Raw genomic sequence first — 16,956 nt, 5'->3', positions numbered from 1 at the left:
TAGACTCTCAAGGAAGGGCATTCCAAATGGTGAGAGCAGCCACTGGGAAGGCTCTCTCTCTCTCTCTCTCTCTCTCTCTCTCTCTCTTGTGTCCTCACCAGGTGAGCCTGTGATATTGATGGGACTGAGAGAAAGCCTTCTACTGCAGATCTTAGGGGTACTGAAGGTTCATATGGGGACATATAATCTCTCAAATAGTCTGGACCCAAGCTGTGTAGGGGTTTATATGTTATGACCAGCACTTTGAATTGTGCCCAGAAATGAATGGGTAGCCAGTGGAGCTGTTTAACAAGGAAGTTATATGCTCCCTGTAACTGGCCCCAGTCAGCATTCTGGCTGCAGCGTTTTGAACCTGCTGAAGTTTCAGGACAGTTTATAAAGGCAGCCCTACGTAGAGTGCATTGTAGTATTCCAAACAGGATGTTATAAAGGCATGTGTCACTGCCAGATCTGATGTCTCAACGAATGGGCACAGCTGGTGCACAAGTTTAAGCTGTGGAGATGCACTCCTGGCCACTGCCGAGATCTGGGCATCCAGGCTTAGAGTGGAGTCCAGGAACACACCCAAGCTGAAAGCTTGAGATTTCAGGGGACTGTAAAGCCATCCAGCACAGGCAAAGCCCCAAATACCTGATCTGCCTTATGATTGATCAGGAGCACCTCTGTCTAGTATGAATTAAGCTTCAATTTGTTTGCCCTCATACAGTCCTTTACTGACCACAGACACTGGTTCTGGACAGAGACAGTTTCCTTGGAATCAGATGGAAAGGAGAGATAGAGTTGGGTGTCATGAGCATACTGGTGACACCTCATGATTATGACATGCATACATGTAATTCAGAGTTACTTATGCATATGTTTTCTTTTGGATGTTGTGCCAAAGGCTAATCAGTAGGCAAAATCATGCAAAAACAAAACATCCTAAGATGGCTATGAAGCTCGAGGGGATTCTGCTGCAGGCAGGAGAATGGTGGCCAGTTAGTGCCCATCCTGGATTTCCTGGATGACCTTTGCTTGGTACTTAGAAATCGTGACGTATACTCAAGTTGATTGTCTCAGATGTAAGTTGGACTCAAGTTACTTCAGTGACTTGACTTGGACTTGATTCAGCAATATATGTTGCTCTGACTCAACTCAACTCACAGCTTGTATATTTTCAGTGACTGACTTGCTAACAACATTCACTTCAAGCTTCAGGCAAGACCTATCCCAAGAGCACAGGACATGCTTTTCCAAGAGGAACAACAAATGTGCTAATAGGGTTGAAGAGGAAGGATCCCTTGGAAGCTTTTGAAAAGCTTTAGACGGCTCCTCTGATGTGGAGCAAGGATAGACTGGGAGGCAGATCTCAACCTCTACTTCAAACCCACTGTTTAACATGCCTGCTGTTCTCCTGTGAGAAATGTACCCTGCCTTCTTTTGGCTCCCAGACTAGAGACTTGATTTTACACTTGACATGAACGTATCTGGCAAGGACTTGAGACTTGACTTAAAACTTGAAGGTAGAGACTTGAGGTTGACTTGAGACTTGGAGTAAAAGACTTGAATACATCACTGACTTGAAGACAACAAAAACAGAACCAAGCAAAAAGCCCACTGATGTGTTATCATAAAGCTATCCCTTCCCACTGTTAGAATCAAAAAAGATACAAACCATTGGGAAGAGTCATGCAGAACAATCTGGTACTTTCATTACTGTAGTTCTGTATGCATCTGCCTGGCTTACGTTCCATTAGGAAGAAAGATTGGCTTAAGCTCAAAGTGAAACCTTTGAACAAGACATGGCAGTTAAAAATTGAAAACAAATGTCTGAATCAATGTGGTTTACACAAATGTTGACTCATCATTTAAAGATAGATTCATTAGATCTACTCTAGTTTAGACTATCAATAAGATTCAGAATTAAGAATGACATCTGTGTAAGCATTCCATTTATGCTAACAGTTGTGCTAGGCAGCGGTATCTGAGGCACGGTGGGTAACCAAGACCATGGGGCAGAAAAGCCAAAGATTACAAAAATTAAAGGATAGGTTTTGCATATCTTTACATATAGCAAGCAATTATTCAAATCATGGATTATTTCAGTTGACTGAAACACCCCAAGGCAATGGTTTTCACATTTTTTCAAATATTTTAATATGGAACATTTTATGTGCCTTTGCTAGATTCATTAGGGGAATGAACTCTGAAGATTAACCACCTGTTGTTCTTGACAGCATGCAGAACAGATCAAATAACAAAGCTTGGGTAAGCCAGGTTGAAAATACATATGATGTATGCAGAGAGAGAGAGAGAGAGATTATGCAAGGCTTCTACGATGGAGTTCACTACCTAAAACAAAGGAGAAGATAGTGCTTCCTCCCCAGTGAATGTAGAGAAATCAGGTGGAGTGATAGATGACCATTAATTCAACCCTAGTGACAGGATAGCATCCTCCACTGCACCAATAGGCAGAAGACTGATTTAGGGAGCCCAGGAGAAGTTGTGAGGAATACACAACTCTTTTCTCCAGCACTGAACAACTGCTGGCAGCTTCAGAGAACAAGCTGGTACTGTTGCTGCTCCATCGTCTTCTGCCTGAAACTCCTGTCTCATTCAGTAGGGCTGGCTCCATCTTTTTGTGAATGTGTTAGAGAATAATTTCAGCATTGAAAGGGTACATACATAGCTTCTATAATGTAAATGCTTGTTGTTCTGAAAGCTGGGAAATGGCTGTGATATTTGCCTGTATAACAAGAATTCATTTGATATTTAGACCCATTTTGATCAGAGTAGGTATCTGTGGCTCTCCAGATATCTTTGAACCTACAGTCCCCACAGGACCCAGCCAGCATAGATGATGGATTGTGAGAATTGAAATTCAAAAATCTCTGGATGGCTGCAGTTGACCATAACATACTTAGACAATACTGGTGAAGATTTTAATTGGGTATACTCTTTATGTTTCTAACTTATTTTTAATTTCCAAGTTGTATCCAAGAATTCTGGTTACAAAATACCCAGATATTTAAATATTTCTACTGAAAGCTCATGAGAATATTAGTGTGTGCTGTTTCCTGAACTGACTGGAAACAATATGCCCCAGAATTGACTGCTAGTTCATTCAATCATTTTTAAAAGTAATCATTACCTTTTTGTGGTTAGAAAGTGGTGCAGTGGTTTGAGAGTTTCAATTGGACACTAGAAGACCAGGGTTCAAATCCCCGCTTGGCCACAGAAACCCACTGGGTGACTGTGGGGAAGTCTCTCTCTCAGTGTCATAGGAACACAATGGCAACCTCACCTCTGAACAAATCATGCCAAGAAAATATTGTGATCCATAGGGTCACCATAAGTCAATGACTTCAAGACACACAACAATAGTTTGCCCAGTCCTCTATCCAGTATCCACTATCCTGATAGTTCATTGCTAAACATCCAGCAGGAAGAATAAGTTGAATTATCAACTCCTTAACTACCCAATAGCAATTTCAAAGATCTGTTCTCTGTATTATTACTTATACGTCCATATAACGTAAATTTCACACAGGACTATAAGTGTAACAGACAAAAGTTCAAATCTGGATGAAAACTAGATCTCTGCCTCATGAAGCTTCTTGTGTGACTTTGGGCTAATCAGAATTTCCCAGACTGATCTACTTCATAAAATGATTGTGGAGATAACAACATGGAAGAGGTGACATGTGTGGCACTCTGAAAAGGTGATATATTAATCCAATTAGTTCTGGCTTTTAAAAACTTACAGGGCAGGTTGGTATATCCAAAATATATGGCAACACAATACTGAAAGATATTCAGATGGTTCTGTATCACTGTGTCTTGGAAATATATTACAGACAAGAGGTTCCACCATTAATGCTCATCTTACCTTGACATCTTTTACATTCATCCTTGTTCCTTCCTTCCCAACAAAGATGTCATCAATGTCAACAAGAATGTATCTATCCAAGGACAGTATAAGCCTCTTTCCTGTCAGGAAGGAGATGGCATCTATAAAAATGAGTTTGTTGAGCCAAAAGTTCAAATTGTTTCCAAAAAGGACTCTCTGAATCCCATCATGTAGTCCCAGGTCCTGAATCACTGTAGCATAAAAATTAACCTTCAGCAATGATGCTGGGAATGGTTTGGAAGCCTGAATTTCTGTTAAAAGCACAGGTTGGTAAGTAGAGTGATTATATTGGAAAATGGTCCAGTCTTCACCAGGTAAGGGGCCTTTCTCAACCCTTGGGGCTTTGGTTATGTGCAGTAGAGGAGATTGGGGATTTACTAAGCAGTCTTGCAGAGCTACATTATTGTAAAGGTGTAATGGAAATCCTTTGAGTCTAGTACTTGACAAGCTGTTCTCATTGGCTTTATGAAAACCAATTATGCTAACACTGTATTCCACACAGTATTTTTCCAGGAGTTCTCTATTCCAAGAATCCATGGAGGTGTACTTCAAAATATTTTCATAGATCACAAGGATGTATTTCCCTTTGCCATTATCGGCTAGTGGAGGAATGTCTCCTTTTCCAGATGCGATCACCATTTGAAACTGAAATCGGCTAGACTCCAGAATAGCTATGATATCTTGGCCAAGCTGAGAGTACTGGCTTTCAACAAACAGCAGCACAGTAGGGTCAGTCCTGGATGGATCAATTGTCTTCACCATTTTAAGCTCCATTGACCTGTATGGTAAAAGCTTAAGGTTTTCACATTGTACCCCATCTGTGGTCTCAATAAGAGCAATTTCTTGCTTGTGACCTGTATATAAGTAATAAGCAGAAATGACAATGCTAACTAAACAGAAAGTAGTTAAGAGTATTACTAAAGTTCGGAAACTTCTACGAAGTTTCACAATCAGATTCATTTTTTTGCAAGTCTTTCTGTTTATTATTTATTTGTTTAATAAACAATTGGCTTCTTCCTTCTAAAGTGCAATTTTAAACAAGCCAATGGATGGTATTGGTACCACTCTTCAAACATTCATGTGACCATTGCAATGCATTTATACGGGGGATGGATGAGGCTATGAAACTTTGCGATCTTGAAGTCCAAAGGATTGCAAATTTATAATGGAAGCAGTCTTCTCTGAATGCACCAGTTCCCAATAATCAATGGAAAAGTCACTTAACATTATCTGCAACAAAGGGAGAAATTAGAGTAGGTTAAGAAAATCCATAAAGCAATTAAAATGTGTTAATTAAATCAGCTAGTTACTTTTAATAAAAAAAAGTCCTGAGCATGACAAGTTTTACTGATTCCAAAGTAGACAATGAGAGTAGTGTGTGTGTGTGCGTGCACATGTGTGTGCACTGGCTGCTATTCATAAAGTTGTCATATTCATTGAAGCCTACATGCTACACAAAAAGCACAATGTTACTGTACCTTCTGCTTGATTGTAAAGAGTTTGCAGGAACAAAAAGATGATGAGCAAGGAAATTCTTTACATTAAGGTAAATCTTATGCAAACATTTAATTTTGTGAATTTCTGTTATTCTTTCCAGGAGAGTATTCCTATTACAACAGGACTGGAAAAAAAGATAATGAGACAATGGAAAGCAATATCAATTGCTGGGGAGCTACCCATGCATTTGTCTAGAAAAAAAATACATTTACAGATACAGTATAAATGACCAGGATAGTGGAGATTATTTCCACCTTAGTTTCCTTGGTCCTCAGAGTTCCTGTTTCACTTCTACAATCAGTAGATGGAACAATCCTTTTGCAAGGTAGGAAGAATACTTGTTTCTTTTTGTTCTGTGCATTCATGTAATTTTTTTCTTATGGTGGCTCTAAGGCAAACCTAGAATCATAGAATCATAGAGTTGGAAGAGACCAAACGGGACATCCAGTCCAACCCTCTGCCATGCAGGAAATTGCAATCAAAGCATCCTCGACAGATGGCCATCCAGCCTCTGTTTAAAAACATCCAAAGAAGGAGACTCCACCACACTCTGAAGGAGTGTATTCCACTGTCAAACAGCTCTTACTGTCAGGAAGTTCCTCCTAATGTTGAAACGGAATCTCTTTTCCTGTAGCTTGCATCCATTGCCCTGTGTTCTAGTCTCTGGAGCAGCAGAAAACAAGCTTGCTCCATCCTCAGTATGACACCCCTTCAAATATTTAAACAGGGCTATCTTGACAAGATTTGTTCAAAAGAGTTAGTCTTTGCCTTCCTATGAGGCTGAGAGAGTATGACTTGCCCAAGGTCATGAATTTCCATAGCTGAACAGGGATCCAAACCCTGGTCTCCAGAGTTGTAGTTCAGTGCTCAACCCACTACACTATGGTGGCCAACAAGAAACCCTTGTTTCTTTCAATACCATCATCCCTCTTAATGACATATCCCAGTCTATGCAAATTACAGAGCTCACAGAACAATCCTTCATAAGGAATTACAGTGTTCCTGTTGGAGACACAGACCTATTCAAAGACCTACTGCATTCTTGCCAGAGAAACAGAAGTAAGGTAGAAGTGGCATTTACCTCCCTTCCATACACAGTGTGTGTGAAACCCAACACATTACAGTAATACCTTTACCAGACCAATTTAAAAAATCACAGAATAAATTATGCAAGCTTTCTGAGCTTCCAGGCTTATCCATTAGGCATGGATATTAAAAGTAATTTTTAGGAGAATAAATGTGGCAATAGAGGCTCACAGAGTTGCATCTTTCTTGAGAAGTTACAGTTGAGTTTAATATAGTGGTCCCAATAATATAGCATCAAAGATCAGCCTTCTAAGTTTGGAGTCCTTATTGCATTGGCTTCTCTGAATAAAAGGTCTTGATCACCCTGATTGTCCAATAAAATTGGTGACAGGATTCTAATCTTAATCCATCCTGATCCACCAACATCATACCCCGATCCTTTTCTTTTCTTCCCTATCATATGTCAGAGAACACTGGAGACATTAGAAGCTTCTTCAAGGTGGGATCTGGATACAACAGTTGGCTTTCCCCTCTAAGATTGAGTCCTTGAACTCTTGAATGGGGTAAATCCATTCTAGACAATAGCCCCTGGAATGCCTTCTCAGAGACCATAGGATAGCATTGTAAACTACATGTACATTTAGTTTATTGCATATTGTAAAGTGCTATGCATACAGATGGACTTATATGAATGGTTAATTATCATAAGAGTTTTCTGTTTAACTTCAGTTAGTATATATCCATTGTTAATGTATTTGTGGGTTGTCACCTAATGCTTGAAACTAGTTTTTGTGAATTCTTCTGCCACTGCTTAAACTATTTCCCCTTTCTATCAATCTATGAATGTTAACTTTTAGTGGTCTATTGCTAGATTGCATAATACTCTCAGTGTGTTTATAACTTCTGCAAAAGTCCCATTATTCTTGATATGATTTTTTTTTGAAAAAAAATTGTTTCAACAGTGTGGAAAACAGACATTAATAATGTTATATCATTACAGAATGCAGTATGCTTTACAGTCTTGAACTTGCTCATTCTTAGAATGACATTGGTTGAGGTTCCCACTGTAGTTGTGCAGAACTGGGAGATGATGGTCCCCACCTCATGTTTAGCATTGTAAAATTTATTGCAGAATAATACCTCAGTAAGATATAAAAAACATAGATGAACAACCTTCTGAAGGTATCACTCCTCCATATTATTACCATTGTGTCTGTGTTGACTTTTGGTGACCCCATAAATTTTGTGGGGGATGAGGAGTTTAGGACAAATAATATTCAGAAGTGGTTTTGCCTGTTCCTTCCCCTGAAATATAGCCTACATCATCTAGTATTAATTGGTGCTCTCCCATCTAAATACTCTCTAGGGCTTACATAGCTTAGCTTCTTAGGTTGAATGGGATCTGGTGCCTTTTGAGTATTTAGGCCTCAGTAACTGTTTAATTGTGAAATTAAAACTCTTGATTAGTGCAAACTATTTATAAGTTGCTTACTACACTTTAATGCTTTTTGTAAATGATAAGGCTTCAAAGTAAAGATAAAAAAAGTCAAAAGCAGATGATGTGAAATTCTCAACACGGCTGTATTTCAGTTTTGAAACTCTATTGAGAATGATAAATAATAGCAATTTGTGGTTTCCAGTCTCATTAGGGATATGTTACATTCCCTCTAAATAAATCAGTGTCTGGCCATTCCAGGAAACGAAAACCTTTGCATTTTTGCAACTTAAAAGGTAGGGCAGGGGTGGGGATGAGATTTTAGGTGAAGTCCCTTTTGGTTTTCACACCAGATATATATTTTTAAACACTAGAGGGCAATACATTCATGTTTTCCCAAACAAAAAGTTGTATCACTATACCAGTGGTTTACCTAGAAGGACAAACATGTAAAATCATCTCAAGAATAAACAAGAATTTAAAGGAATAGGTAGAACAACAGGAAACACACATATTGTAGACTTTAGTGCTAAAATAGTATAATTCAAGTACTTAAAATAAGATATTACAATCATTTGATACTTACAATATTTCCTATTTTAAAGTTTAGATCTGTAGAACATGTGAATATCATGGGATCAGAAGGCTGTCATTTTATTTCTTTGTGTCTTTGTTTTAATGCTTCCTTTCCCTTTGGCACTTATATTCTATAATATAAAACAAAGAAAGAAAATCTATGTTATGGATTATATTATTGATGAGATTTCCTTTTTCACTTTGTTTTTCTCTTTATTTCATATTTCAGAAAATCTAACAAAAAGTCTCATTACTGGATTTCAGCTTCATTTCAAAGCCTCTTTGGAAATGAGTGAGCCAAACTTAAATGCATGATGGAATGATGCTGATGGATGATGGAATAGAGGACACAATTATCAAATTTTCAGATGACACCAAATTAGATGGCATACTTATACCCCAGAGGACAACATCAGAATTAAAAATAACCTTAACAGATTAAAAAGTTGAGCCAAAAGTAACAAAACATATTTCAGCAAGGAGAAATGTAAGGTACTACACCTAGGCAGAAAGTAAAATGAAAATCACAGTTATTGAATGGGTTGCAGTGGGCTTGACAACAATAAATGTGAAAGGATCAAGAAGTCTTAATAGAGCACAGGCATAATGTGAGTCAATAGTGTGATGTGGCAGCGAAAATCTTAGTGTGATTCTAAGCTGCATAAATAAGAGCATAGTGTCTACATCTAGGGATATAATGGTAACACACTATTCTGATTTGGTCAGACCCCCACCTGGAATACTGAGTCCAGTTCTGGGTACCACAATTCAAGAAAGATATTGACAAGCTGAAAAGTGTGTAGAGGAGGGTGACCAAAATGGTAATAGGTCTAGAAACCATGCTCCATGAGGGGAAGATTAGGGAATTGGGTATGCTTAGGCTAGAGAAGAGAAAGTTAAAATAGCGATGTTTAAATATTTGAAAGGATGTCATACTGAGGATGGATCCAGCTTTTTTTCTGCTGCCCTAGAGACTAGGGAGCTCATTACTTGGGCAAATAAGCCAGTTTACCTCTTTTGGCTTCAATTCTAGATCCCAGATGTTATCATTCCTAAATTGCCACCAATCTAGCCAGGATGCCACCGCCAGGATGAATCCCAGGTTGAAGCCTCCTTGATTTCAAAAAAGTGCTGGCTGAGTGAGGATTTGACCTGGGATGCATCTGGGCAATGGCATCCCAGCTAGATTGGTGGTGATTTAGGTACGATAACATCCGGGGGTATGTGATAAGCTCCTAGGACACAGAGCAATGGATTCAAGTTACAGGAAAAGGGATTCTACCTAAACATTAAAAAGAACTTTCTGACAGTAAAAGCTGTTCAACAGTGGAATACACTGCCTCAGTTAAAGGTGGATCCTCCTTCTTTGGAGGTTTTTAAACAGAGGCTTCCATTGCTTATTCCCGCATGACAGAGATTTGGACTTGTGATCTTTTCCAACTCTATGATTATTTGATTCTATGTTCAAGAATACTGTGTTTCCCATGTGCAAGAGGTAAAGGACCAATGTTTTCCCCTGTTTTGTCCATTTTCATTGGTTTTTTTGCTAAATAGCATTGTGGCTGGGAACATACTGGCTCACTACAAAGTCAGTGGCAATGCATATAGTGGCAATGACTAAATAAGGCAAATGTGGAAATAGACTCCCCAGAGCCAGCAGATTTTAGTTTGCCTTCTCTTGCCACCACTGCAAGATCCTGGAAGTATTGCTATATTAATGTTCCAATTCTATATTTCATGGTTAAAAATTGGCAGAAAAAATTGTATTTCACATGAAAAGATTATTTTTGCACAAAACGTTGAGCTTTCCAAAACAAAAACAAACAAACAACCCCCCCCACAATTTTGAGCACCAAAAATAATCCATGAGCTGTTTTCAAAAAATTCCTACAAAAATGCCCCCCATATGCAATAATCTCACCCACCAGAGAGAAAACATTTGAAAATGTTTATTTTTATATGTGAGAATGAAATAAGTGAAGACTGACATCCTTACATATTACTCTCATATAATAACAGCATAAACATGTTAAGAGACATAGCAACAACTTACTAAAGACATAATATAACTAGATATAATGAACAATATAGAATATGGATGATTCTTACACTATAGGAACATCTTCTGTTTGCCTCCCCTCCCACTTACTGGTCCTGTAAAATTTGGTACTGATTGTGAGTAATCTGCTAGACTCTCTGCAAAGATGGTTAAGACTGAAATTGAAATGACAAACCCCTTCTCCTTCAAACACATATTTGCTGTTTCACCACTTCCAAGATCTTTAAACTGGGATAATAGTATGAGATAACTGTGAAAATCAGCAGTGACATTGGCAAAGTTTCTCCTCTACCATCTCTAAAAATGTCAGAAGCCCTTTTATTGCAGTGGCAAACTTACAATTGGTTTGAAAACCAAAAGCCTCTTGTGAATTTCAGCTCTGTCTTGATATGAATTATTATTTTTTCACTTGCAAGATGAGGAAACTGCTTTAGCCATTTTCAGTAAACTATGTGACGTAGACTCTATTTATAAACTTCCCGTACTTCTTAAAACTTTGATGGTAGCTCAAGAGCAAAAAGCAAAGTAACCACTATTCACTCACTTCCCTGATCTAATGGATATTTTCAAATAGCAGGTGTTTAGATGCTGCTCCTATAAGAACTACTAAATAGAAAAACATTTGTTACTGAATTAGTGTAAAGGCCTTGTCCTTTTCTGTCATTGCATGACAGAAAGTACAACAAGCAGGAAAAGGCCAACAACTAGACAAACATGTGAGGGCACAAGGACAAAATTAAGCATCCATTGTTTTCAGTTCATGGTTGAACTTCCAAAGGAGATAGTGTCAAAAGGAATTCTAGAGGATGGAGGCTATGGTAATAATGACCACAAAACATTTCCTCTGGATAGAATGGAACCCTGCTTAAGAATGAAGCAACTGCTATCAACTAAATGTTTTTTTTTAATAGCAGCTCAAATAAAAGACAGATGCCCATAATTATTCTTCTGACAGTTTTGTAGCTGTTTGAGGACTGATGTTCTAGGCTGCATGAAAATAGAGAGGCACAACATATACCTTTTGTCTTAGGCCCTAGGCATATGGGCAGGATAGCATGGCCAAACCCTTGCTATCCTGCCCCAAGTTCTGACACGGGTCAGTCCTCAGGCCAGTGCAATAACAGGTGGGTATTTACATGCCCGACAAAGTACCATGCTATGGATATGCTACCACCGCACATCCTGTACCTACCTCAGCTGTCACATCTTCCCAAAGATCCCTCCCACTGCAGCCCATAGAGACAGAAACAGGGTGCCTGGCTACATTCACATGGCCAGGCACTCCTATCAGATGCCATAGGCCCTGACATGGGTATTCCATGAAAATGCAACAGTTGGAGGCAGGTATGGAATATATGGGGCAGTGTAGTATGTTGCCACAGGATTTCCATTAAAATTTATGGCAAACTTGGGGCTGTTTGACTTGTGCTAAGGTCCCTTTTGGTTGGGATTGGTCTGGAACTGCCAGATTGGTATCTGGACAGGCTGATCCCAACCCGGGGCTAATGGCCTGCATTGTCCCTAAAGGATGTCATGAGGCTGAGGAGAGCATGGTCCTCTTGGCCCTTGCACACAGACTTTAGTTGTCCTATTGGTAGGTGCCAACTTATTTGGATGATGTCTCTGCTTCATTCATCTTCATTCTCATGGCCCCATCCCTTAGGAGAAGAAGAAAAAAGACTAGGATACAAAAGATGAAGAATCAATGTGAAGTCGAAGGCTTTCATGGCTGGCATCCATAGTTTTTTTGTGGGTTTTTTGGGCTATGTGGCCATGTTCTACAAGAGTTCATTCTTGATGTTTCACCAGCATCTGAAGATGCCAGTCACAGATGCTGGCAAAACATCAGGAATAAACTCTTATAGAACATGGCCACATAGCCAGAAAAACCCACAAAAAACGATGAAGAATCAGTTTGGTCAGGAAGACCAGTAATATACGTCACAGAGTTACTGACCCTGGACCCAGATCCTGAGCTTAAATTTTGTCAAGTCAGGACCCCTTGAACTAGAGCCTCCTGCACAGATACCACATCTTGAGATAGCTTCTCCTGAACTGTTGCTCTTCCTAATACTAGAGATCTCATGTTCTACCTCATGTCAGGCAGTGTAAGTTGAGAGACCACAGTGTTAATTTCCAAGCTTTACTGCTCTCTAATCTTGGAAAGGAGACAGAGCACAGGAGTAGTACATAATGATTGAATGATACCCTGCCCTCCCTTTCAGGATTTCATAGGATCCTACATAAAGGTACAATTAAAACCACAAATTGTAAATATCTAAAATCATGAATAAAAACAATTGAAAATGCATATGTTAAAAAAAATAAAAAGTTGCTTATACTGGTGTACAAAGACTATGTTTTCCCTAGAGATGTAAAACATATTTGCAATTATTTTGTCCTTGATGAGTAAGGCATTTAGTCATGTTCAGATATCCTGTTGAAGAAAATGTTAACAGCCATGAGAGATTTTGGCCAGCAAACCAGTTCTTTTTCTGTGTATAGTTGTCAGCAGTAGCTAAGTACATACATGTGAAAGGAAAAGGAAAAGGAAAATGGGGGGAAGGGGAAGTAGTTGGTTCAAAATGCAATGGCCATAATCCTGTTCAATATTTATGAAGTTGTAAGCTAGACTTCCAGCCCCATAAATTTTGATACTCACATTTATAATTGTGGCATCATTGGCACACTTGCAAATGTGCACCGAAACCAATCTTAAAAGCCAAGCAGCTGTACCAACTGAAGAAGTTCTGTGGCATGGATGAACAGGGCACTGAAAAATGACACATCCATCCCCATCCCAGCAGCAAGCAGCATTGCAAGAAATAGTTATGACAGGATCCCACAGAGGTACCTGCTGCTGTTTGTCACACTATGACTCATTTGCAAGAAGGGCTGGATGTGTTTGCCCATGCTGCAGAACTGCTTTCATTGGTTTAGCTATCTGTATTTTACAGTGAGTTTTAAGTGGTTGGAGTGGAAGACATTATCATAGCTGTGTCCCCCATGCAAGATCTTGGCCAATGAATTTTGCACACTACCTGCTAATCCCCCCCCACCCCCCACACACAGAGAAGTACTGGAAAGTGAAAAAAAATAATGGATGAATGTAGAAAATTTCATTGCGTTGTTCAGTGATGACTTGAGTTGTTCAGTAAGGGAAAATTTGAATTGTTTCATGCTTGCTTGAAAGAACGAAATGAACAAATATTTACAAACCTCATTTTGCCTGCTGTCTGAAAGACAAAATGTGGGGAACAACACAATCTGGAAGGGAGCTCTAAGGTCAGCGTGCCACCACTGAGAAAGCCTTGCAAAGTTTCAGATCTGTTTACACACACACACACACACACACACACACACTTAGAATTGCATTGAAGGGGAAAACATTTGAGACACAATTGGTTGGGATGAAAATGAACACCATCTTGGTAGACATTGCACACTCTGGAGCTCTGCCAAGGAAAGCTAGAGGTGGTCTCCCTGTCTGTTGAATTTCTGTCAGGAATCAAAGACAGGAATGTTCTTATCCAGGCAATGCACTGCCATGATTGCTGTCTAAGAAATTCTTCAAGTTGCAGTCAAAAGCAACTTTTCAAGCTAGCTTTCTGATCTAGATATGGACTTTAAGGTCTGTTTGAGAAGCAAGGGCCTGAAAGAATAATTTTCTCTTTCCCCCTCTATGCAAGTTACTTTAGATATGTGGAATAAAGTTGCCAGGTCAGCAACTTTTCAGGCCCTGAAATTTCACAGCCAAATCCAAAAACTAGGAAAGCCACTGTAAAGTAACAGGAGGCAGGACATCAGCCATCAACCACAGTTGGTCATAGGCTGTCATTCAAATAACACATAATGGAGGAGGGCTAAAATGTAGCAAAGGAAACTGGAGATATTTAGAAACCCTAAAGCAGCTGTCCTACAGAGACCCAGTAGCACACAGTAAGTAACTAAATTCCAAGCAATTCTTACTGCTCCCTCACTTCACAGATTCATCTGGAAGGGATGACCCAGAGGTCATGTGGAGGGTTGTTGTTGTTGTTGTTGTTGTTGTTGTTATTATTATTATTATTATTATTATTATTATTATTATTATTATTATTATTATGCTTTATTTATATAGCACTGTAGATTCATCTGAAAAAGGTTTCTCTCAACGAAAGCCCCACTATGCTCAACAGGGTTGACTTCCAAATAAATATACAGTGTGCCCTTGCCTTACATGGGGGATCCATTCTGGACCCCTCTGCATAAGGCAAATAGCGCTTATGCTCAAGCCCCATTGAAAATAATGGGTTTTGTGCATGATGTGTGGTGTGGCATGCATGCCATTGCAACCCCGTTGGTGCGGCTTTCAGCGTAAGCTGAAAGCTGCTCACGTATGTTGTGGGTGCACTGTATGTATATATAATTTGCATTCTGAAATGCCTTTGATAGACTGAATTGCACTGAACTGCATTTGGAGGGCATCTTTCAAAAAGCTGGTAAGGTTTACTGCAAGAATTTATTGGCTGATGAGCAGATTGTGACACTCAGCACACTTCTTCTCTCTCTCTCTCTCCCTCTCTTCTCTCTCCTCTCGCTATGTATATATATATATACGAGAAACCTGATCCCACAATTCCTTTTAAAGTCTTTGCTCACATTTCTAAAATCTGCAAATCTAATGATTCTGTCCTGAACCATTTCTCTCCTCATAAGCAATAATGATACAGACTGAATAACCAAATGATATTGTGACCAGCATTTAGACAATCCCCAAGATATTACAATTCAATACATTAACATTTATCATTGGGATTTGAAAATGCTTTTTGGCTACATTTTTGGACCATGTGTCAAGTCCTTGCTCTGAGCCAATTTGATTTAATTGAATTTTGCAAGTAACTTTTTGTGAGACACTCTCAAATGCTTTGGTGAAGTCCATATATATTACATTTACTGCTGGTTTTGTACCGCTGCCAACATCACAATCAAGTTTCTGAGGTATGATTTGCTTTCCGTTTTTCAGCCAAGAGACCTGCATTAATGCAACATTAAAGCTGCACTTTTAAAAATAAAAAGAAGCAGGGAATGCAAATGTGAAGGTTCCAATAGCACTGTTAATTTGAACACGTACTCAGTGGGTTTTATGGCACACAGCTGGTGACTCAACAGCCATAGTAAACTAAAAGCAAAACAGGGAGGAAAAAAAGTCCATGTGAGTAATAACTTTTTTATTCGATTTGTCTCCCATTCTTTAAGTCTTCATCCTTCAAAGCTAAGGCCTCATCCTTTTTCTTCCATAATGCTCATACATTAGAAAAGAATACACTTGTAGAGAACAATTAATCTTGCTATACTTCATATCTTGGGACTAGATAGCATATGGTGCCATGTATTTCTTATGTGGCTTGACACAAATCCCCTTTTCCTTACAAGCTCCTTGAAAGGTATGCAGAGAGATTCAGATTAGTACCTGTAATAATGAATTGAATGCTATCTGTATTAGAGACAGATTACTCTGCCTGTTTCACATTTTACATTTTTGGGGGTTTTCAAGCTCAGATTCTCACTTTTCCAGTTCACAATAGTTCACAAATTGGTTATATTTTTTAAGTACACACACAAAAAATAGTTTTTTAAAAAGGTAGAATGTTGGTCCGTGGAATTACAAACATAGGCTGATAATCAGTATTGCAGTTATGGATCATAGAATCATAGAATCATAGAGTTGGAAGAGACCACAAGGGCCATCCAGTCCAACCCCCTGCCATGCAGGAAATCCATATCAAAGCATCCCCGACAGATGGCCATCCAGCCTCTGCTTAAAGACTTCCAAAGAAGGAGACTCCACTACACTCCGAGAGAGTTTGTTCCACTGTCGAACAGCCCTTACTGTCAGGAAGTTCCTCCTAATGTTGAGGTGGAATCTCTTTTCCTGCAGCTTGGATCCATTGTTCTCTGGAGCAGCAGAAAACAAGCTTGTTCTCTCCTCGATGTGATACCCTTTCAAATATTTAAACAGGGCTATCGTGTCACCTCTTAACCTTCTTTTCTCCAGGTTAAACATCCCCAGCTCCCTAAGTCGTTCCTCATAGGACATGGTTTCCAGACCCTTCACCATTTCAGTCGCCCTCCTTTGGACATGCTCCAGTTTTTCAATTTCCTTTTTGAATTGTGGTGCCCAGAACTGGACACAATATTCCAGGTGCGGACTGACCAAAGCAGAATACAGTGGCACTATTACTTCTCTTGATCTAGACACTATACTTTTATTGATGCAGCCTAAAATTGCATTGGCCTTTTTAGCTGCCACATCGCATTGTTGACTCATGTTCAACTTGTGGTCTACTTGGACTCCCAGATCCCGTTCACATATAGTTTCATTCAGCCAGGTGTCCCCCATCCTATATCTGTGCATTTTATTTTTTCTGCCCTAAGTGCAGTACCTTACATTTCTCTGTGTTGAATTTCATTTTGTTAGCTTTGGCCCAG

General features: G+C 39.2%; 1 protein-coding gene across 3 annotated transcripts in view; it reads right to left on the bottom strand.

Moving 5' to 3' along the window:
* NDST4 (N-deacetylase and N-sulfotransferase 4) overlaps window positions 1-16,956 on the bottom strand; it is a 203,099-nt gene that overhangs the window by 166,464 nt on the left and 19,679 nt on the right. For all 3 annotated transcript variants that reach the window (XR_006104258.1, XR_006104259.1, XM_042470377.1), the window contains exons 2-3: window positions 8,434-8,554; window positions 3,869-5,119 (exon numbers count right to left, since the gene is read on the bottom strand). Coding sequence is in view for 1 of the 3 variants with exons in the window: in XM_042470377.1 (XP_042326311.1) it covers window positions 3,869-4,849 (981 nt within the window). In the remaining 2 variants the exon portion in view is untranslated. The remainder of the gene's footprint in view (window positions 1-3,868; window positions 5,120-8,433; window positions 8,555-16,956) is intronic.

This window comes from Sceloporus undulatus, chromosome 5 (assembly GCF_019175285.1).
Source record: "Sceloporus undulatus isolate JIND9_A2432 ecotype Alabama chromosome 5, SceUnd_v1.1, whole genome shotgun sequence".
Lineage (NCBI taxonomy): Eukaryota > Metazoa > Chordata > Lepidosauria > Squamata > Phrynosomatidae > Sceloporus > Sceloporus undulatus.
This window is presented reverse-complemented; position numbering and strand designations above follow the sequence as displayed.